The sequence below is a fragment of the Falco cherrug genome, chromosome 6 (assembly GCF_023634085.1).
Source record: "Falco cherrug isolate bFalChe1 chromosome 6, bFalChe1.pri, whole genome shotgun sequence".
NCBI classification, from domain to species: domain Eukaryota; kingdom Metazoa; phylum Chordata; class Aves; order Falconiformes; family Falconidae; genus Falco; species Falco cherrug.
This window is the reverse complement of record NC_073702.1, coordinates 18,147,065-18,169,784: the sequence shown is the minus strand read 5'-3', so window position 1 is coordinate 18,169,784 and position 22,720 is coordinate 18,147,065. Positions and strand designations below refer to the sequence as shown.

Here is a 22,720-nt window from a genome sequence, read left to right as displayed (position 1 = left end):
AACCAAAAAAGGGCCAATACAATCCAAGCAAGCATGTTTCTGACTATCAGCAAGTGTCAGCCACCCCTGCTCCCTTATTATTATTGAAATTGATATATATATAATGAAATTGAAACCTTTGGGCAAAATCAGAAAAAACTTGACCCTATAAATACTTTGTGAAAATGGGCATCTGGATAAAGGAGAGAGACACATCAAGTGGTCTAACTGAAGGAGACTGTTATGTGGGTTCACAGCTTAGCACATCAGAGAATTTATAAATGCTCCATACTTCAGTCAGGCAGAGTCCACCTTGTCTTGGACATCAGAGTCACACTCGGAGAACAATGTGCTTCTAAAGGGAAATAAAATCACTACTGCAATACTGTTCATCTCTCAGCTTTGACTTCCACTGGGCGAGTACTCCTGAGGCATAGAAGTGGTCACTAGTAATATCCTGTAAACATTTGATTTTGGCCCAGAATGTGTAGCAATGGTATTAACATGAGTAAGTTAAAGACCCATAGCTCTGACCCATAATGTAACATTAATTCTGTACAGAGCTGCTTTTGTTTTTCTGGTTTTCAGCCCTTTAGACTCTTCTCAGTTGTTAAGGATGTAGAAAGCTTAAAGAACTTTAAAAAGAGCAAAGCTCTTTTCTTCTAAATGATAATGGAATGGTCTTCTTAACTATAGAAATGCATGTATCTGTAGAAATGAGTATATATTTAATATTATAATGTAATATAATTACATACACATTCTATTTATATATATATATGCATATATTATGTATAAATATATATCAAATAACAGGTATTTGACAGGACCAAGCTAAAACTCAAAAAGCCTTGCCTTAGGTACTACTGGAGAAGGGCTTACCTGAACAAGTTTACCTGAAAATACACATATATACGCTTATCCATAGCATGCAGAAGGTGTGGTGTCACTATCCTTCCTTTCAAACAGAGAAATGACCAGTTAGGGATTTATGGAGATTTTTTAAAACCATTTCTCCTTTCTAGTATATGTTGAGTAGAGTATTAGCATTTGGTGGTATGATTTGAAGGCGTGATTTTTATTAATAGTGTAGATGGTTCACCAGCTGCAGTTAAGTAACAGTACAAAAGTAATTTTGCAAAACGTCTGTACTAAGAAATGAACTGCAACAAAATCTATCCATAATTATTGGTGATCTCATGCTTTTACCTTTAAAAGAATATATGACGTCAGTGTCATTTTGTCACGTGTCTCAAAAGCAAAATCACAGCAAAATAAAATAGTATTACAGGTTTATTATGTCTCAAAATATAGGAATATATTACAACAGCATATTTTAAAGAACAATATAACAATAATCTTCAGTTTCTTATTCTCAAAATGGTACACCATTATTTAAAAATATATTACTTAATGTACCCAAAATGTAGTTTCTATCAGATTCCATATAGAATAAATTGAGTTCAAAAAAGCATATCCACCTACCCATTTTATACCGAAACCATTAAATTTTTTGAAGACAACCCAGGAATCTCACTGTTCCGCAATGGTAATTCATTTGGAGACATTGGATTTTGCTATACACCCTTGTGCATGAACTGCAGCTAAATGTAGATATGTAGGTAATGTCAGTATAAAATAGAGATGGAAGTGTAAAATGGAACGGCTGTATTGGGGGAAAGAGGTCCCAAGACTGAAATCAGGACTGTTATTTAAAAAAAACCACCTGTATGCATTAAAAGGATTTATGTATTACTCCAATAGCAAAATAAAATAAATTAGTTTCTGCAAAAAACGATAGTTGCACATTCACATGCATACACACAGTCACACACACACGCTGATTTTATCAGTCTGTAATAATCTGAGTTTTATGAAATATGTTTTAAATAACCGGAGAAGTCAGAGTTTACATGAATAGATTGTCTAAGGAGAAATTGATATGTTCATTTTTTAATAACTATTCATTTTTTAACAACTCTCTGAGAACTGTTTAAGTGAAGCATTTTGAATCAAGGCAACTCATGATAAAAGCATATATTGTAATCAGCCACGTAATAAAGAGAAAACAGAGTTTGTATTTTCCCATTTTCATAACACTGAAACAAAGGGATGTCCAAAGACATTACATGTGGTTAATTCAAAATAAACATATGGGTATTGGTGCTGAGAATGATAATCTGGAATTAGTTGTTCAATTCACAACCGCAGGATTTCATATGAGGCCAAAAATTTAGGGAGATTAAAAATTATGTATATGGTTTTAAGAATTATTACAGTTACGATAGTTAATGCTAAAAAAAAGGAAAGATATCCCATCTTAAGCCTCATGATTTAAACCAATCTCCACCTGATAGAAAAGCAGATGGGTTGGCAAGTAGGCTGCAAATTACCCAATGGCTCATTATGAAAGGTGTTTTTCATTGCCTGAAAACAACCATCAGGGACAAGATTTTTGATTAAGCAGGTGGCAACTGCTACCTCCCCCATGCCTTCCCTCGCAGGCTCAGAAAACACATCCAAAAAGTGGGAGCTAAATAAAGCAAAGCCCTTCCATACCCTGTCCTCTGTATATTTTGTGTATACATTAATTTGTGTATATAATGGGAAGGTTGTGTGGGTTTTTTGTTTGATTTTTACCTTGTGCTGTTATTATAAAGATATTTGCCAGAGCAGTGTAATAGGTAATAGACTGATATGATTTGAGGTAAGAATGTTGTAGTTCAATTTCTAGTGTTAACTTGGAAAGTCATAGAGGCGAGAGTGTCTCCATAGAATTCCTGTAGCTTTGAGCCTCTTGCAAACTGCAGCTCACAAGCCAAGAAGTAACATACTCCTCCAGTTACACTCATCTTGTTAAAGAAAATAGTTATGACAATTATGTGCAATCTTTTCACTTCTGTTTTCTATCTACTATTTATTTACTTAAGCACTGTTCAATATTTCACTTTTTCTAATGGAGCACAACTTCTAAAAGAAAAAACACGTTTAGTCAAGCAGTTTTGTTTAGTTTTTTTTCTGTGCCTTTTTCTAAATAAATACCCCGCCACAGTTTCCATTGGCACAATATGACCAAATGTATTTTAGTTTCTTTAACAATACGAAGCTGTTACAGAAGTTCTGGACTTTCTACCTTTAAAAAAAAATCTATACAAGGTCTTTAGTTTAAAGTAGTGAAATGAAATTAAATAGATTCCAGTATGGTCAACTGAAAAATTAGTTTGTGAAGTTCTACTGCATAGTGAGGTGACCCATAAAATAAATGGTTCTGAAATTTTGCTCATACAGAAGAAACGATATACTTTTAAATAAATAAGAGCTACTATATACATTATACTGTACATTTAAATGAGAGATGACATGAAATGGAATAAATTTAGGCCTGCCTTGTCATCAGCAAGGCTTATATCTTGACTTTATTATAATTCTGAATAAACCCCTCTGCTTTAGATTATTTTTTTATTCTAGTGGCAGCCACATGAACGCACGACCATATTCCTGTATTTTTTTAAAATAACATTGGAACTGTCATCAAAGTAGAGCACAGAGATTGCATTCAGTTTTGTTGGTGCACAGCATGGCTTTGGTACATGATCAGGGAACATCAAGTGAACCTGAAAGACAGATAAATACATAGCTCATATATCAAACAGCAAGGTACAAGGACAACATCAGTGCAAAACATGTCTTTGCAGTTCAGAGAGGGCTGTGGTTACAGATTTTCCCCAGTTAGCAACTTTAAAGCAGAGCTTACCTCCAGAATGTTGCTCTGATTTCAATTGCTCAGGCAGAGTTATACAATAATAGAAGATGGGGAGATAAATGAGGAGGAGCAGCCAAGACACAAAGTTGGTTTTCAGATGAAATTTAGAAAAGAGTTGGAGTTAGGCAGCTGCTCAGGAAAACACTTAAACGTGTTGTCAGTACCATCTCTGCTGAGGACAGTGCTTAAAATGAAGCACAGGCTCAAGTCCCAGGTCTCACCGGGACCCCAGCACGTGCTGAAATGCTTTCCTGTGTCAGGGTCTCAGTGTGGGGGAAAGTCTGCTGCAGACAGCAAAGGCTGTGCAGGCAAAGGCTCATACTGAAATTGTTTTCAGCCTGTGAAATGGTAAGATGTGCGTTCTCAGACAGCATGAGTGCATTTTAAAGTCTTATCTAGGTATCCGTGTATCCAATTCTACTTCCACTGAAGTCAAAATTAATTCGTAATCTGGGTGCCAGCTGGACAGAAGGTTTGGGGAAAGGACTGAGGCAGAGGCGGCTTTATGTTCACTAGGCTGAAATATATCAATGAAAGGTTAAAAAGAAGGAAAAGGGTTTTGAACAGTATCCCAGAGTGAACAAGATCTAGTGGAAATATCTGAAAATGGGGGAAATACAAGTTCTTTGTACTTGAAAGAAGGTTGGATGTAATATTCTACACATGCCGAAGACTTGGAAACTGGGGAGGACAGAATAAAGGGAGTTGTAATAGAGAGGGCAAGAGATTATTAAGGCATGGATGAAAACTTCAGCAGTAATAGGTTTCATTTGTATGTTAAGTCTTTGTAAATCTGTTAGAGCCATCTGTCTTGCAGTGATATAAGCCCAGAGCCTTTGCCAGACAACAGAGAACAGTCTATCAGGAAACGATTTTTACATAACTGTTACCATGAGAAGGTCTTTTGAAATGAGCAATAATAAATCCTGAAGTAGCAGTTTAGTAATGGTTTAGACACACATTTAAAAACAGTTTAACAAATGAATAGCAAAGCACTGGAGGAAAGAATGACTGTGCCTTCTCTAGGCAGATGTTTGCCCTGCCATAACTCCTGGTCCCACCAGCCTCTGCCACCCCGGCTGGGAGCTCCATGGACCTGCTAGCCCCACATGACAGTAACGCTCACAGCATTTTCAAGAGTGAGCCTGAAAGTCAGTGCGAGTCAACCTGTTGATCCACTGACTTGCAGGACCAAGAGGTCAGTGCTACTCCAGCACCTGTTCTGAGAGTGCTGGGAAGTGAGGGAGGAGAGGAAAGTTTATATCATTCATTAAATGCAGTCTGTCTGGTATTTATATGCACCTATATTGTCTGTCTGCCTAAGTTCAGTCTCAGAAAAAGAAGAGAGAGAGAGGTACTGGCCCAGCATTTCTGCTATTCTTGTTACAAAAGAAAGAAAAAAAAAGTTAGTAAAGTTTGGAGGGGTACCAAGGAACAATCACTTCCCAACCCAAAGAGTGGGCTTTTTTAGAATGGTGTAATCAGTATGGCTGGGAGATGATTACATTTGGATTAGGGTGGGGTGTATGAATAATTGTTTCCCAAGCCATCCCCATGTGCACACCTTGTGTAAATCTGAATTTCGTATAATTTAAACCAGAAAGCATTCAACTACTGTTATCTCATCTAATTTATGTGCAGTTAAAATTTAATTAGCCTCATGCTTTTTGGCTGCACAACTGTATGCATATATAGTACATGCAGAGGGAGGCACACAATTCCAAAAAGGCCATAAAAAGGGGGAAAATTTAAGTATACAATTTAAAAAATAGGAAAACCTAAACAAACTTCTTAACAATGGGAAATGACCCTTTTTTGTAAAGTATAGACACACAAGAGAAGGTAGCACTGGGCCACTTCTTCTTTAACAGTTAATAATTGCAGGGGGAAACTCTAACCTGGGGATCTCACTGATATTGGCAACTTTTCTGGGCAATGTTTGCATAATGCTAAACTATTCTTTTGCTGACCTATTTCTTTTCAGCTCAGTACTGCATATATGCTGTTCCTCGTCTCCTAGGCACGTTGCTCGGTTCCTTGCCAACTGGCATTTGCTGTTCCCTTTCACCTGAACCCCTTACCACGCTTCTATTTATTTTCAGCCTCTGACATTTCCCCTGCTTTTTGTAAATCTTGCTGACTCGAATTCTGGTATAGAGGAATAATGTTGCATTGGTGGCTGGACTTGGAGAAGGTGCATACATGAAAATTTGAATGTATAGGAAAAGGTCTCAGCGCATGGTGAGGTTTTAAAACTGACTCTTTCATGTCGAAATACTTGTCATTTTAAGACACACAATTTGTTTTCTATCAGAAAGAAATAAAACTATTTGTTTTGTTTTGTTTGTTTGTTTGTTTGTTTGTTTGTTTGTTTCTGGGACTTTTGGTGGGGGGGGTTGGTTTGGAGGTGGGGAGATCCCCAAGAGGGTAGTAGCTGCACTCATTCCTGAAAGGGAAAGATTTTTCAGGCCCAGATTTCTTTCTGTCAAAATCAAAGAAAAAGATTGCCAACCATGGACAGACTCATCATCATTGTCAGATGGTCAGGATACTTTCCAATCATCAGTTTAAATCAGAGGGAACCTTAAACCCATGTTTAACTAATTGCAGTTGAGTGCCTTGACCTTTCCAGAAACAAATTAAGGATGGCAACCCTTTCCTGTTCTGATTTTGTGTTCCCACTCTCTCCTTGTATATTATCTCTCATTTCTCTTCTTAATCATTCTGCTAATACTGGTGCTGTTCAGAGCCAGTTCTTCAGCTGGCATATGTGAAAATTCATGACCAGACATCAGATTTTCAGCATTACATTTAGGCGTATTCTAAAGGTCTTGAATTCTGTAGGTTTTCCTAGCCAGCTGCTTCAACTATCATCTTTTTGGCTGCTCCAGTTGATGCACAGGTCTAACGTAAGAGCTAGCAGAGGCAGAAAGCTGGCTGCAAATCTCCTTTTACATGTACCAGGCAGAGCAACAGATTCAAACACACATTTAAAAATTGCATTTGTTAGCCAGGCATGGCTGAACACAAGTTTCTTACATGCAAATGCATCTGCTTGCAAAACTTCACATTAAATTACACTATAAGTATCTCTGCCAGCAGTTGACAACAGAGGTCCACAGACTGGCCAAGTGTCAACATTTCTGGAAGGTATAGCATGTAGATGTTAACACAGAGTTTCAATAAGCTGAAAAAACCTCTTGGAAGTGGGACCAGGGGGCCCCTTTGTTTCTTGTCTACACAATTCTCCAGTATTATGACACAGTCTTCTCATGTGTTACTACATTTGAAATGGAAGAGAAACACCTTCCACACAGATCACTCTGGACAGTTCATCCTCTTTCTAGCATAATCATCAAAGCATGTCTTTGAAATGGGTTATAATTTATGCATAAATAATCAAACAGACGAGAGGAGACAGTCCCCATGCCCAGACACAACTGCAAACAGGCAACTACAACATCAGCAGAGGCATACCAGAGTCTGAACAATGGCGTGGTTTGTTGCATTCATGTGGGCATTGAGGGGGAAAGAACACTCTCCATCACAGTAAAACGCAGCATAGCCTTCTGGCGCAATAATCCAATCCTAAAACAAGAAGAAATAAACCCACTCAATTATTTATTTTTTCTCACTCATAGAATTTAAAACTATATTAAACTAACTAAGATTTGTCCAAGGACAAAATGAACCTCAGGATGTGGCATGTTAATTTTTTTTTTGACAAAAAAATAAGTATTTGCTTTCTTCATGCAAAATTCAGATGAAATGTAAGTTAAACTTAGAAATCTGTAGTGAATACCAACTAATGAGGCTACAAGGGGGATTAAAGGTCCAAATACATTAATCAGAATACTTTTCTTCCCAGATCAAAAATCTGAAGCACTTCATGGTGCAAAAAACGGTAGTTAAAATGCATCCTCTTTCTTCACCATACTCAATACCATTAATTGTATTGTTGCGTGAGACTGAAGGTTGCTAGAGATTACCCATTGGAATGTCGCTGAATCATGAATTTTGAGTATTTCTAGCAACACAGGATGGGGAAAAGAGGGAAAATATTTTAAATGTTAATGAAAGCTATGTGTTTAGTTTGCTGAATTCCTCCTTTGGCAGGCAAAGGTAATGGAGGTGCTGTGGGAAAGGCAGAGAGGATTAAGTACCTACTTCTTGGGTTTTGTTTCTTTTTATCTCATTTCACTCTGAGTTTTGCTGGTCAAATATTGTACAGTGTAGCTTTGGATTTCCAAATGAAACTTTGGATTCTGCAAGTATTTTTTTTGGGAAAAAAAAAAAATCATTCTTTTCTCTATGGCCACCTTGAATGACTGATCTGAGACCCTTGCACATCTTGGGGTATATCAGAATTACTGTTTCAAAAACTGAAAAAACTGTTGATACCTGGAAAATTCTGTGATGTACAGAGAGATAATGACTCATTTGTTCCATAGCTTGCATTCAACCCAATCCCACAAGCCTGCTCTGTGGCCGTGGACAGTGTTATTATGCTCTGCAGACTTGGGTAAACAGTCTCAACCTACTTCTTCAGGCTGCTGTGAGTACAAATATACTACAAAATACCAGGCAGAGTAATGAGGGCATATGGGAATCTGAGCTAGCTATGTAAAGGATGAACTGGCACTAAAGAGATAGCACACTTTTTCTCCTCATAGACTTGTTCTGCTCCTGGAGAATTGTTTTAAAATAATTCAGAGAAATGTGAAATGCACAGCCATCTCTCAGTTCTTACCTACATATGCAATATGTCTAGGTTATAGGTTGCTGATGGCCTTCTTGTTCTTTCTTTATAGAGAGCTCCTTGCTTTCTGGAAAAAAAACCTAGATTGATCTCTATTTTCTTTTCTCATAATGCCCTGCCTCTTTACAACCTTTTACTGTAAGTACTTTTTTTTTGTTACTGTATAGCAGGATGAGTTTTCCCCAGAAATGATATAAACTTAGCTATGGTGTTATAAAGAACAATGAGCACTGATCCAAGCTGTAGTTCCCTACAGATCCTACCCCAGTGAAATCTCTCTGACCTGCAGTAGACAGCACTGAACCAGGGAGACTTCAAATGCAAATTTCAGAAGTTAATTGCTCAGCCTGAGTATTTTGGTTTCATCTACTGCAAATCTGTTCATATTTTGAGTAATAGTTCAGATTTATCTTTATGTGAATGAATCCAGATTGTAAAGCCAGTAATGTATGCAAACTCTGAAAGAACAGCAACCAAAAAAGGTAAAGAGATAGTGATAGGGTTTAATTACAAAATGCATTTAAAGAATCTGTCTCTCATCAGTGAAATACCAATTACCATGAAGAAAATAGACTGTAAATAATGGGTGTCTGTAAAGCAGATTGTCCCAATTTGAACTGATGGGAAGCAGCATTTATAATCATACCTGCCATCCTAAGTCTCGGAAACTCACGTAAAGTTCATGTTTCTTACATGCTTGCTTTTGCTCGCTCGTGTTATAATCTACAGGGGAAAAAAATTTTGTTTAGAAGCATTGCTAGAACCAACAAGTTTTAGCTATTTTGAAGCTCCTGAGCAAACTGTACAAAGGAATGGAACAAGCATACTGTCATTTATATTCCTAGGGTTAGTTGTAAAGGCAGCGTAAACTTGGAAATGCAGAATCAGCAGTGTCAGCCTCATACAATTTGTGTACACACATGAAATGATGCAGTTAGCATTAAAGGAAACAGGTTTACTAGGTATCTGTTTGCTGGCTAGCTAGGTAACAACTCTGATAATATGTACGCATGTAATCAAAGGAGAACAAGTGACAGCCTGATCCAAGACATGGGGAAGTCATCTGTATGTTGGCACAAGTTTAACTGCCAGGTAAAGAAAATAGCCCAATTCAAAACATAAGTTAGCAATGATAAAAATTGTCCTGAAACAAAGAATTTCCAAAATTCTGTTATTTAAGCATTAGCACATATTATACTCCTTCATTTTTTACCATATTTTCTGGAAGTGTTCACCACTTAACGATCTTTAGTTGGTAATACTAACGTAAACAAGTAGACTAAAGGATGCTTTTTAAAGGCCTGATCATTTCTGTACTGTCAGAGATGTGGAAGGATAGGAAGACACAGAGAACCTTCGATACATCCCTCCCAGGACAATTTTAATCCTGGAAAAAATCTAGTACATGTTCCTTACTGTCCCTGAGTAACAGGAAAGGAAGGGGCATGCCTTCACCACATCAGCACCCCAGAGTTGGTTTATAGTGCCATCAGTGATGCATGTGATGGAGCAGGGAGGGCAGGCTGTGTCCTCTGGTCCATTTCAAGAGTGCTCAAAGTGGCTTTTTTGGACCAAAATAACCATTCTGGCAGAACAACAATAAACCCCAATGTCGGCTGAAATTCACAACAAAACAAACAAAAACCAAACCAGACACTGAAAAAAGTAACAAATCTTCATTTTCAGGAATAGAATTATTTTTTTAGGAAGTTTTTTTGACATTAAAAGACTTGAACTTCGGATGGGAAGGTCTCTATTGAAAAATTAAGAGCGAAGCCTTTTTCACATAAAATGAAAGGAAGGGAGTTCTACAGTCTGTGAGATGAACTGTTGTAGTGCTTCACTATCCTTGCAGAAAACTCTTCCAAATAGCTGGCCTAAAGGTGCTTTTCTGCAAATTTACCAACTGCTCCTTGACAGCTATCCTATTCTATACTATCTTTGCTTCCCTGGGTTTTCTTCGGTTTCTGTGTGTCTTTCTGAAGATATGACGGCCAAAATGGAACACAGTGTGAAATAGAAGGTTTCCCACAATTTCTGGATTATTTTCTAGCAGTATATCCCAGACCAGGAATTTTTCAGCAAAACTACACTGTCAAATGATCACTTTCAGATCCTTTTTTTAGGTACTCCAGCCTAGTCACATTAGGATTATGTTCCATTTATGCAAATCAGTGAATAAAGAACAGGTTGGGGGTAAGGAAGGTGATGAAAACTGCAACATGATGGGGATGCAGGAACCATGATATGGTAGAGTTAAAAGGTTCTGAGAGACTACCAAGATCAACAACAGCATTGCAAACCTGGGATTCAGAGAACAGATTTCAACTTGTTCAGAGATCTTCTTCACTTGATCTCATCACAGGCTAGCCTGGAGGGTGAAGGAGACCAGGAAGCTGGCTGATCTCTCAGGACAACCTCTGAGAGAAGCACAAGGTAAGTAAGTCCACTTTCATGTTCAGGTCAAGCAAGTACGGCACAAAGCCACTGTGGCTGAATAGGAAGCTTTTGACTGAGTTAAAATTCAAATAGGAAGTGAAATCAATGTGGAATCGTGATGAGCTACACAGAAATAATATAAACACATTGCCTGAACAGGCAGGGATGGATGTTAGGAAAGACAAAGCTTAGCTGGAGTTGAAACTTGTGAGGGGTGTGAAGGTCAACAAGAAGGACTTCTATAGGTATATTCATAGCAAAAAGAAACACTAAGAAAAATACAGATTCCCTATTCAGTAGGGCAGAGGACCTAGTGACAAGGACTCAGAACAGGTTAAGGTACTCAATGACTTCTTTGTTTTGTTTTTTACTGGCAAGATTTACCCTCAGGACTTTCAAGTCCCTGAGCCTAGTGACTGAAGCTCTAACCACAGTGATAGAGTCAGGATCCACTTAAGCAAACTGAAGATACACGAGTCCATGTGAGCAAAAGGGCTGAATTTCAAGGTGGGGAATGAGCTGACCAACATAACTGCAAAGTCATTTCCTGCCATTTTTGAGTGTTCATTGTGACGAGAGGATATTTCTGATGATTAAAAAATGGAAAATGTCACACCCATCTTTAAGAAGAGCAATGAGCTTAACCACAGTTTCTGGGAAGTCTGTGGAGCAAATTCTGCTGGAAGTTGTGTCTAGGTACATGAAGAACAAGGTGTTTGGGAAGAATCAGCACCAATTTACTAGTTCAAACTGTGCCTAACCAACCTGATTGTTTTCTGGGGTGACCTAACTAGCTTTCTGGGCTTTTGAAGAGCACTGGGTGTGTTCACTTTGCTTTTAAGAAGGTTTTTGATATGGTTTCCATAGTACTCTTAGAGACAGTTGGTCAAATATGGTTTGGATAGCTAAAGAATATAACGGGTGGAAACTTGGCTGGGCTGCTGGGCTTAAAGGGCTGTGGTGCAAAGTCCAGCTGGCAGCTGGTTACTAGTGATGTCCCTGAAGAATCAGTACTGGTGCCAGTACTGATTAATGTCTTTGTTAGTAACCTGGACAATAGAACAGTGTGCTCTCTGCAAGTTCACAGAGGATACCAGATCTGGGAGTAATGATCAATCATCCAAATTACCAATAAAATGTTGAACTGAATCAGATCCAGAAGAGACTTAGTGAGACATCATTCAAAACAGCCACCCAATTTTTACTCTTATTGGTAACATGTTTTTTGAATATGCTTTTTCTGTTGTTTGGTTTGGGTTTGGTTTGGGTTTTTTTGTTTTTGTTTTTGTTTTTTTGTTAAACAGGCTATGTACCTACTTTCTGTTGAATATACCTGAGCCCAAATATCTCTGCTGAAACTGTGTCAAAAGCTGTGCACAAGTCAAGATATATCAATTTTCAATACTAAATAACTTGTTCTAGTGCCACCAGAGATGTGAAGATAGTTTTTCTAAGCTATAATACCTCAAATCCTCATTCCTTTTTAAAGATGAATACTGCTTTCTTTCATATGGTATTTTCCTAGCCGTTCATGAACTGATTCTCAATGACAGTCATTAAAGGTTCTCCACAGCTAATTAGTTACCTGCTAGCAGCTCAGGTACTCTCAGTTACCCCAGGGCATGTAGAGTCAATATATACACCCACATCCTATGGGAGTCCTGTGTCTTTTTGGAGCAGCTAGTGGAAGCAAGGCAGGACATCCTAAGACATGAATTTTCAAAAATCTGTATGCCTTTAATATAAGCAAACACTCTAAGTCATACTTTGTGCTGAGTTATTACTAATAATCTAGTATGTTCTGCATGTACATTAGAAGTAAGGTGAAGGGAGTGAAAAATAAAGGAACTTGAACTTAAAAAACATTGAACTGTGTTTCGTCGATCACTCTTCACAGGGATTTGTATATTGATTTTGATTAATATCAGTGCTCATAGGAGACAAATATTGAGCTTTTCTGTTTCATCTGTTAGTGGGAGTTTAAAATTCAGTCATACAGAATCCAAGTCACTGCAAAGAAACCTGTGACTGAAAAATGTGGGAAAGATATGAATATGAGAAAGTCAGGAAAGTCACAATCTGGTTTTAGATAACACCCAAGCAGGCAAACAAAAGAACTCTGAAGATTTTGCTTTTGTCAGTTTCCTCTCAGTCATGACATTCTCATATTTAAGAATGTGTACAGAAGTTTTAGCACCAGAATGTAACAGAAGTCCCTACAGTTAAAGGAGAAAGGCTGAATAATGAATATGTAAGTCATTGCATAGATGTCTTCATTGTCTGGATACTCTGAATTATTTCAATGTAGGTTAACCAGTGGTGGATGAGAAGTCACACCAGAACGCCTGATAAGATAATCTGTGTTTCATATGTAGACATATATTTGCAAACCATCTAATCCATACACCTATGAGGAAAATGAGACTCAGGCAAGTCTGTATTCCTTCCTCAAATTCTATCTTTCATATAAGGCAAATGTTGTGTGTAATGTAACATTTCATGTAAGTATCAAATGTGACATTTATAATAAGATCTGGTGCCAAGGATTCAATTTCATATACTGTAGCTTCAAGACCCATATGCTTATTCTGTCAAGAATCAAACACGTAGGCTATTGTGACTAAGAAAACATTGTTCCTCAGCTATTCAGGGACTGCAGTTGGGGCCCAAACCCCTACATAGCAGAAAGAGCTGTGGAAGGAGGGCAAGAAAATCTGTAAGAAATTTAATTAGTTTCTTTGGTTTGTTTGTTTTTGGTTGTGTGTTGTTGGGTTTTTTTTCCCCAAGGGACATAAATACATATAGATAGGCCTATATATACTATCACAAAGTTCTGTGTTTTTAATTAATTAGTGTGACACCAGCCAACAAAATGCAGGAAATTTAGAATTAAGTATTGTTTTCTCACTGTATTTAAGCATTTTATCTCATTGGATTATGAACAAAAATTATGTAGCTTTGTTTCTGACCTTCCTGGTGTAAGTGGCTATTCAGTATTTAAATGTGGACATCCTCTAGTGCCCAATTACATTGTAACTCCTTTTAGAAGATGCTAAAAAAAATAAATTTAGCCAGACTTTGTTTTAAGGAAGAATTATGTGATGTACTTTGGGAACACATTGCCTTTTCTTGATTTGTTTTCTTTATTTTTCCTTTTATCTATAGTTTGACAAAAATACAACTGGGTGAGTAATAAACAGTTCAATCATCTGTGCATAGCAGGCAGGTGGACTCTGAATGCTAATTTTAATTGTGTCTGTCTTTATACTGCGTTGAGGTCATCTTCTCTTGAAGTTCTTAGCAACACAGGGATGCTGACCTCAAATCTGTCAACAACTGCCCAGCTGTTATAATAACTGACACATATAGATTTTATTTTCTTGATGCTGTGTTTGTGTATAACTTCATGAATAATTAAAAACATGTGTTGTCCATTGGAAGGGAAGAACTGAGTCGCCTAGTGAGGCTTTCCTTTTGACATGCTGAGAATACAATAAAGCTAATTTCTCAAGGTCCAAGAACTCAGAAACAAGGCAAAAGAAAAAAAGGCAAGAGGCAAAATTAAGATGAAAAAAGGCAAGGGCAAAGGGAAGGAGAAAAAGAAAAAAAAAGAAAAGGAAAAGAGCTGGGGAAAACAAACAGAAAAGGAAGAACAAAAAAGCAAGGAGAAAAGGAAGGCATGACTGTAATAAAGTTGGGATTGACTTACAGAGAGAAGTGTAATCAAAGCCTGTGAAACAGAAATGACAGCATACCTATCAGGGTCTGGCTACATAACCTCTGGTTATGTAGATGAGCATTTTTCACTGTCAGTGTCTGACTTCGATGCTGTAGATACAAGAGTATGGAACAAGCTTAAAAACAAGAACCTACATCACACAGTGACATTTGCCCATCACTGTGTCATTTATGTCATCGCTGTCTTGCATCAAGGGGTGAATGAGAATTTAATATCGTCTGTTGACAGCGTGCCATGAGGAAGATGATGGGCAGAATTCTTTGGGTTTTTCTGTGGTTTAAACATGAAGAGAAGAATTATAATTTTAAAGCACTGCTTATTATTGGAAGCTGTAGAGAACTAGGAGAATCAGCCTTCTCCCACAAGCCTGCAGGGATGCAGCATATGCTCCATTTTCTGGGTTGGTGAACAGGCGGAAAAGTGCATAGCTATTCCTTGATAACAGGTTCTTCTCATGGAAGGACTGTGTTCTGCAAAGATGCAAAGATCTGGGAAACAAGAATGTGTTCTCTATGCCTTTTTTGCACACTGGAGAATCTGGATAGAACCTGCACATTGCCTTTGTAGCCATCAGTGTGCTCATCTGCAGATTTTAATGAGTATTGTTGCAATAGTTATTAAAAAGTGTTTTGAAACACAGTGTGAAAAGTCCCATCACTGATCATTAATGATATCTAAATAAAAGGAGTTTGTTCATTTGTGATATGGAGACTATTGAGGCAAACTGCAAAGCAAGAGCATGGAAGCAAATCTGTCACGGTGCAGAAGCTACTGCTCCAAGCAGTTTTGCTTCAGAGGATATTGCTGTGTGAGGCTGTGGTTACATATCTGCCTTCAGCTTTACCACCTGTTCTAGCCTGCTCACATCTTGCTTCCTCCATGCCCAGTCAGAGGTCAACATCCCTGCCTTTAATGCAACTGCATGTGCAAATGCTTCTTAACCTAATTTTGTTTTAAAAGCATGGTGTTCTTGAACTATAGTCTTTTTTGATGGAGATCTGGCATGGGTCAACATATGTAGAGATGTACCTCTACACTTACGGAGACTGGGGAACGGAGACTGGGGGCTGAAAGAGGTTAGGAGAAAATTTGTTTCATAACGCACATTTCACGAGAGATGTTCTGATTTTTCTTGTTTTACAACAGCTCTAGAGCATGACTGCATGCACAGATGAGACTGACCAGTTTTGAGACATACAGACAGCTCTTCCTGAGGTAATTCTCACGCTGATGCAATTTGCTAGTGTGTAAGTTTGAGTTTTTCCCCAGTATAAACCAGCAGGGAGCTTGTGCTCAGCTTTCCTGCTATAATCACGAAGGCTTAACAAATCTTTTCAATTCTCATTTCCTCATGGACTAGAAAGATAGGTTTCAGTCTGAAAGTACGGTATTTATGTTGTGTGTACCGTGTACTTAGATGATTTCCCCTTCTCCCAAAGATGATTTCCCCTTCTCCCAAAATAATGTGATTCTCAAAAATAGCAGTCATTTTCCAGGAAACATGAAAAATCTTTTTAAAAATATTTTTTGTGCAGAGAAAATATTACTTACCCTTCAGGTAAAAGATTGTATTTTGGAGTTAATGCAGTTGCACAGATCATGTTTGACTGTATTTAAAAAACAAAGCAACACAAACAAACAAAACCCACAAGAAAATGCTCATGTTGTGTTATTCAGTCCAAAGCCCTTTTATGAAAATAGGGAGGTGCATCATATAGTACCAGTAAAATAGAAGGAATAGTTTCTACAGAAAAAAATATGCTGCTTTTACTAGAATTAAACAAAACACAGATTCAATTCATCTACTGAAGTAAATGCATTTAGAGCAAGCACCAGTGAGCAAGCTTAACTGATGAGCACGCTTGCTACATCTAAATTACAAGATGGCAAATAAATTTTTAACTTGCATTATTTCAAAAAAATCTGAAGAACTTTAAAAAGTTAATGAAGATAGAACATTTACTCAATATAAATAATGACTGATTTAAAAAATGCTGTTCTGCTATGGATATGTGATTTTTTTTTTAACTTATAAAACCCTGAAATTGTCCAGTTTTAGAATTCTTTCATTATTTATTTATAACTGCTCCCCTGCAATACTGACAAATAAGAAGTTAGAAGTTAATTATGCAGATGAGCTTTTTTGTATTGTCATACAGAATAGTAAAAAAATTTACAATAGTCAGAAAAAAACCCAAACAAAACCCTGTTGTAAACAGAGAAACCTGGTGCCTTAACAAATGTCAGGGGCTTTTCAAAGGCTAGTGTCCGCAGAGGGAACACGTGCAGCTTCAAGTCATCTGCTTCAAGAACTGTGTTTCAGGTCCTCAATGGAAACTAGAGAAATAGCGCAGTATTTTTTCTACCTGTACATCATATACAAATAAAAATGAGCCCACGACTGAAGCAGTAATAATTACTGCTGTGGATTAACCCATTAAACCCCCTTTTTTTTTTTTTTTTTTTTTTTCCAGATAGGTTCTGATACTGACTTTTAACCTTAAAATGGGATTTTATTCCAGTAGATTACCAGGTAAACTTTAAATAAATTTAGAAAGGTAAGTTATTAATTTTTTTTTATTTCTTTAGCAACTCAATAGCAGTCTGTAGTTTTTAAGGAAAAATTTCATCCTTGTGCATAAGATCAGGGAAAGGCTTATCCATTAAAGGTCTCTAATCTGCTGCTGTCAAGGTTCTGAGATAGGTATAAGTAATGCTTAATGCTCATAACAGTTCTCCTCAAACAGATGAGTTCCACTCCAGAGCTGAATACTTTCCACTAATTACTAATTTTCTTACTTGTAGACATCCATGTGGCTTAAGAATAGCATCTATATTGAGATTTTGCTGTGCTGGTACTAGATCTGCCATGCTTTTAGAAAGATACAATTGCACACCCTGTCCCTGAAAAATAGAAATTTTTGTTCAAAAGTGACAATATTTAGGAAGTGACTTTGTGCCTCGAGCTGAAATGAGCACCTCAGGAAAGAACTGGAGCAAAATTTATTCCAGGCTCTAATGGGACTAACATTTTCACATGCACTATTGTCAGTACCTTTCAGGTAAATAAGGGATGGAATTCACTCCATTCAAGGAAACGCAGTGTATTTACATCAGTACACATCAGCTGATCTGAACTCACAAACAGTTTAGGCTTTCACAGATTGGTCAAGCTTCCTCATTTCCAATATTCAATTTTTTTGTGTTACATTTTGGCTTCTTCAGCTGATAGGCAGTTAAATAAGAGTTCAAACACTACCTTTTGCTGAGGCTTCCTAGACAAGCAGCTGGTGCGTAACCCTTGCCTCTACTCTCTCTACTCTTTTGTCATGCATAGCAAAGACCTCATCCAGTTGCCTTCTATGTAGGACTAGCTTCAAGCTCAGATACAGCCTTTCCAAAGCTGCTTGGTCATTTCACCCTCCAGGAGCCCACGATACATATAAGTGACCTGACTCACGGAAGGTAGATCATACTGAGGGCCAACATAACATAAGAGGTTTAAACAAAGCTAGAGGGGCAGGTAGAAATGGAGGGGGAACACAGCTTCTGACAGTTCAGACAGTGAGCAAATCTTGCTGTGACTACTGCGCTCGAGCAGGTGCCCATAAGTCTGATAAACAGGCTAGTAAATCATAGCTTCATCTTACCCCCAACACTTGGCATCCTAGAAGACTCCGGATGACTACTGGATTTGTTGCGGTTCTGATTTTTCCTTTTATTATTGGCTGCTCGGACAGAACGGAAAAGCACTTCACTTGCCTTGAAGAATGCAACCATGAATGGTTGCTTTGACTGAGGCCCATGTCTTCCAATTAGGCCAGCAGATTTAACATTGATACTTCGACCTATAAAGTAATGGGAATTGTATGTTAAAAGGTGAACTTCTGCCCCTCCTGAAGCCGTGGAGTTCAACTGCTGACTGAAGCATGGCAAGGATTTTGCCCATAACCCTGAATTTATGTGATTAAGAATCCTAAATGCATTTTGTTAAACAGAACTTAAAAGACAAAAAATTCATCAATTTACAAAAGTTTCAACAGCTTTACAGGTAGTTTGTCATTGAATAAAATTTCAGTCTCTGTGCACTATATAATTTATTCATTACACATATATTTTAATTCAGTCTTAGGTACACATCTATAGAACGGAAAAATAAATGAGCCCCACTAAAGTCTATAGACTACAGAAAGGATAATGTAATGCAGTCAGCTAATTTTTGCATCACTTGAGTGTGAGATGTGGAACCTTATATCCCCAAAGTGGATCGGTAGCAATTAGAGGTGTAGATAATAAATACACTTCTGCTTTAAAAATAAATATTGTGCGGTGTTACTCAAACTGATGTTCGTTCACTAGTAAAGATAGGAAGGCATTCAGTCATTCAAGAGAACAGAGTTTGAAATATGTACATTATTGACGCTGGTTCTGTTCCCAGGGGATGTGCATATTTCTTTAAAATATTTGTTCAGTCAGAGCTGTGTGGTAACCTCACTATATTATAGGATCTAAACCTCACTAAAAGAAAAGAAAGCAAAACAAGTCACTGAAACTGCATCAGTGACATTTTAGCAAATAAACCCTTGCTCTTAACAGAATTTATTTTGGCAGCATAAACACTTTTGTGCATACGTGTATTATGCAGAGCCCTTCAACCGTCAGAAAATGAGACAGTGTCATGTGAAGCTGTGCAGCTGTGCTGGGTGGGGGACACAGAGGTCCTTTAAACAGGAGGGTACGGGCATAGGCACCATGTGAGCTGTGCAGCATCAGGGCGCCTGGGGATTCTTCTAAACCGACTGGAAAAGTTTGCTACCCAGGCGACAAAGGAGCATCTGCCTCACAAATGTATAATACTGTTAACTTAATCATCCTGAAAAAGAACTTGCAAATAAGCATAAGAGTAAACCTTATAGAAATAAGCATATAGGTTTCCTTTTCAAACACAAACTTACAGTGGCTGTATGCCAGAGTCTATATTTCTTATAAAAACTCTATCACTGGCGTAAATGAAAGAGGCAGTTTGATTTGTGGTTAAAGTAGTTTCCATTCTACTTCCACGGTAACAAATGTATTAATTCAGCTCAGACTTCCTCCTTCTGGCAGCCCTTTTGCAGTAAAAAGAGAAATTAGAAGTTCCAGCCAAATACCATACCTTGAACTGACCCACTTCAATACATAAACACTTTTACAACATGTTTATTCAGGTGTAGCACTTTAAATTGGTTTAAGATGTTTCCAGTGACAGAGAGCCCAGCAAAGGCAAGAGAAGAACTGAGAAAGTTAGCAGTTATGGAGCAGAGTAATTGGCAACATATTCTGAACAATTTTGATAATTACTTTTTTGACTGCAAGGGAAAAATATATTTGTTGAAGCTTCTGATTTCATTTTAAATGCCTTTTTAGACTTGTGTTTCTTTAATTCTTCTTTTCATGTGTTTGAGTTACTATTAAATAATTCAGTAACATTAATTTCTATGTGTTTCAATCTTCTGTTGCAAGTCAGATATGAAAAACTGTACAGACTTTTCTCTATTCATTGCAACATGGACAAACCAGTCTCTTACCACAAAGTTCCAAGTTTCCCTTCATTTCTAGAGGGAATATTTTTACTTTTTTTCTTTATTTTTTCTTCCAATGACTTTCCGAATTTTAATTTTATCTGTAAAAGATTAATACCTTACTGGTAGACATTTTAAGAATACTATTAATTGTATATACTGAGGGCTGTAAAGACGTGTGGAGGTTTTCTGAATTTAAATCTAGGTCCTCTGAATTTACAATGGTGGATATTGTGTGAGAAGCAAAATATCCTTCAAACCAATGTGAACTCCCTTTAAAATAACTTTTAATATTATTAAGTTTCCTCTGGATTTCCTTTAGACTTCAGCAATGAGATGGCTATTAAGATTCCACAAGTTAAGGCTTATTTAGTTATTCAGGGTATAGAGATATACTATAAAAAATTAATGCTGTAACCCACAGCCTTTTTACACACAGAAACAGCTTAGGTGACTTTATTCCTGTATTTGTTTGATCTTTCAAGCACCCAACCTGATTTTTCGGACCCATTTGTTCAATTCATGAATGGTATATGCACTGGATCTGCTTCTAGCGCAGTCAACAGGAAAACTTTTATTGACTTCTGTGGGTTCATCATTAAACTTTCCTGTCTTGGTTTATCATATACCTTAGTTTAACTGCAACTTTCAGAAGACTAAGCAATCAAAATATACACTGCCCTTGAGACGCTGCATTTCTTCTGAGGACTATCTCTGAACTGTTTTGTTTGGAAATTCAAACCACATATGTTGTCTCCATTTTAGGTTCCTTCTGTATGAAAGAAAGTTTGCATTTACAGAGCTTCTATTATCCTTTATTAAAAAAAAAAAAAAAAGTGCACGTGTGGGAGATTTCCTACAGTCTAAGAGGACAAAGCTTTGCCCCTTCCTGAACAGGAGGCATTTCAAAGTATTTGGCCTCTGAAATGCATCAAGCTTTCTGCCACAGCAGTAGCTCCATCCATGTGCTGTGGTCTCATTAGGTAGTCCTCACCTTTGTCCACAGTGTGGATTTCAGAATACAGTAAGAAAAATCTTACCCTAACCTAAATTGGCCTTTGCAGCAAGAAATACTCGTGGGCTTCAGTTAGTAAGTAGTTTTAGTCTATCATTTCTTGTAAGCATTTAGAAAACTCTTGGTTTCCATGACAACTGAAAATCCAGGCCTCTCCAGCACACAGTTGTTCCATACTGGTATATTAGAACAGTATTTTCTAAAATCAGCTGAATGACTCAGGCTGACCTGCTTAACTACACCTTCCCTGGGAGCTTCACCCGCATGAAACTGGTAAAACCAAAACAGCAAGGTGTGTGTCTCTGCTTCTCTTGAGTATCTCTGAACAAGACTGAATCTGGGCAAGCATTCTGAAAAGTGGGTTTGTTTTTATCCTTCCGTCATATCTTTAATTCTGAGGATTTCAGAGACTTTTCTTTAGATTTTAGAAGAAAACAAGAAGAAAGTGCAAAAAACCAGCAGTCAGCTAGTGCTTGCTCCACTGAACCTGGCCGGTGCAATTGCCCCTACACCTATAAAAACCAAATAAGCAAAACAGACAGCCTTACTCTGTGCAGGGGCAGTCCAGAGCCTTTGTAATCTTCACATGCGGACATGTGTTTCTTAGTTCTGCTATGATAATTTATTATCTCTTCTCCATATTGACAGGTATATTTGGAGACTAAGACTTAAAGCATTATGTTCCAAATCTGCTGAACTCCTGAGTCCTTATTCATATGATTTTGAGTCTTTGGCAAGATGTATTTGTTTGACTTGGCATTTAAACTTTTTTTGGCTTTTATTCTGTTTGATAGCGAAGTGCCCTTAGCAGTTTGCATAAGAGCTTGTATGGAAGTGCTGGTTTGACTGACTGAACTGAATGAATATTATTTGCCTTTTCGTGTTCTGTCCCCTTGTAATAAAGGAATTGCTGCTGCAAAAATAACTGTGAAGTTCAGCTTATAAAAATGTCCTACCTCAACAATCCTGATGATTTTGTTCTTTTTTTTTTTTTTTTTTTTTTTTTTTTAACCTACAAAATAGGAATTAACAGTCAGGGTGATAGCTGCAGAGCTGTTTGTTGTGTCACTATGTCTGCTTTTCTGCTGTCACATGCAGTCATAGCATACAATTTTTTTCATTAACTGATCAAGGTCCATCTTAAAAGTTCATTTCCTCCCCCCAGCTGCTCCAAATGGAAATGCAAGAATCCCTTCAAGTTTTCAGTAACAGTATGTCTCACAGTCCTGACCTGGAGACATAGCCTCGTTTTTCATGACATTCAGAAAGCTGACTTGTTCTGAGATAGCCAGCATGGATGCCAATGACAGTGGTAAGATTTGTGACTTGGCTGTCTCTCCTCAGGCAGTATATATTTTATGTAACGCATTGAGCAGACACCAATTTTGCAAGAGCTTTCAGCCATTATGCATCTTGGCCAGATTTACACTGGCAACACAGGACAATGAGTGATTCCAAGATCCAT

The 22,720-nt window shown here is 37.6% G+C and overlaps 1 protein-coding gene across 2 annotated transcripts in view; it reads right to left on the bottom strand.

Moving 5' to 3' along the window:
* Window positions 1-1,259: 1,259 nt before the first annotated feature.
* The window catches only part of BMP5 (bone morphogenetic protein 5), a 62,015-nt gene continuing 40,554 nt past the window's right edge, over window positions 1,260-22,720 (bottom strand). For both annotated transcript variants that reach the window (XM_005441860.4, XM_027809149.2), the window contains 4 exons: window positions 18,330-18,527; window positions 9,148-9,224; window positions 7,220-7,330; window positions 1,260-3,593 (listed from right to left, as the gene is read on the bottom strand). In XM_005441860.4, coding sequence (XP_005441917.1) covers window positions 3,444-3,593; window positions 7,220-7,330; window positions 9,148-9,224; window positions 18,330-18,527 — 536 coding nt within the window. In that variant the 3' untranslated portion in view covers window positions 1,260-3,443. The remainder of the gene's footprint in view (window positions 3,594-7,219; window positions 7,331-9,147; window positions 9,225-18,329; window positions 18,528-22,720) is intronic.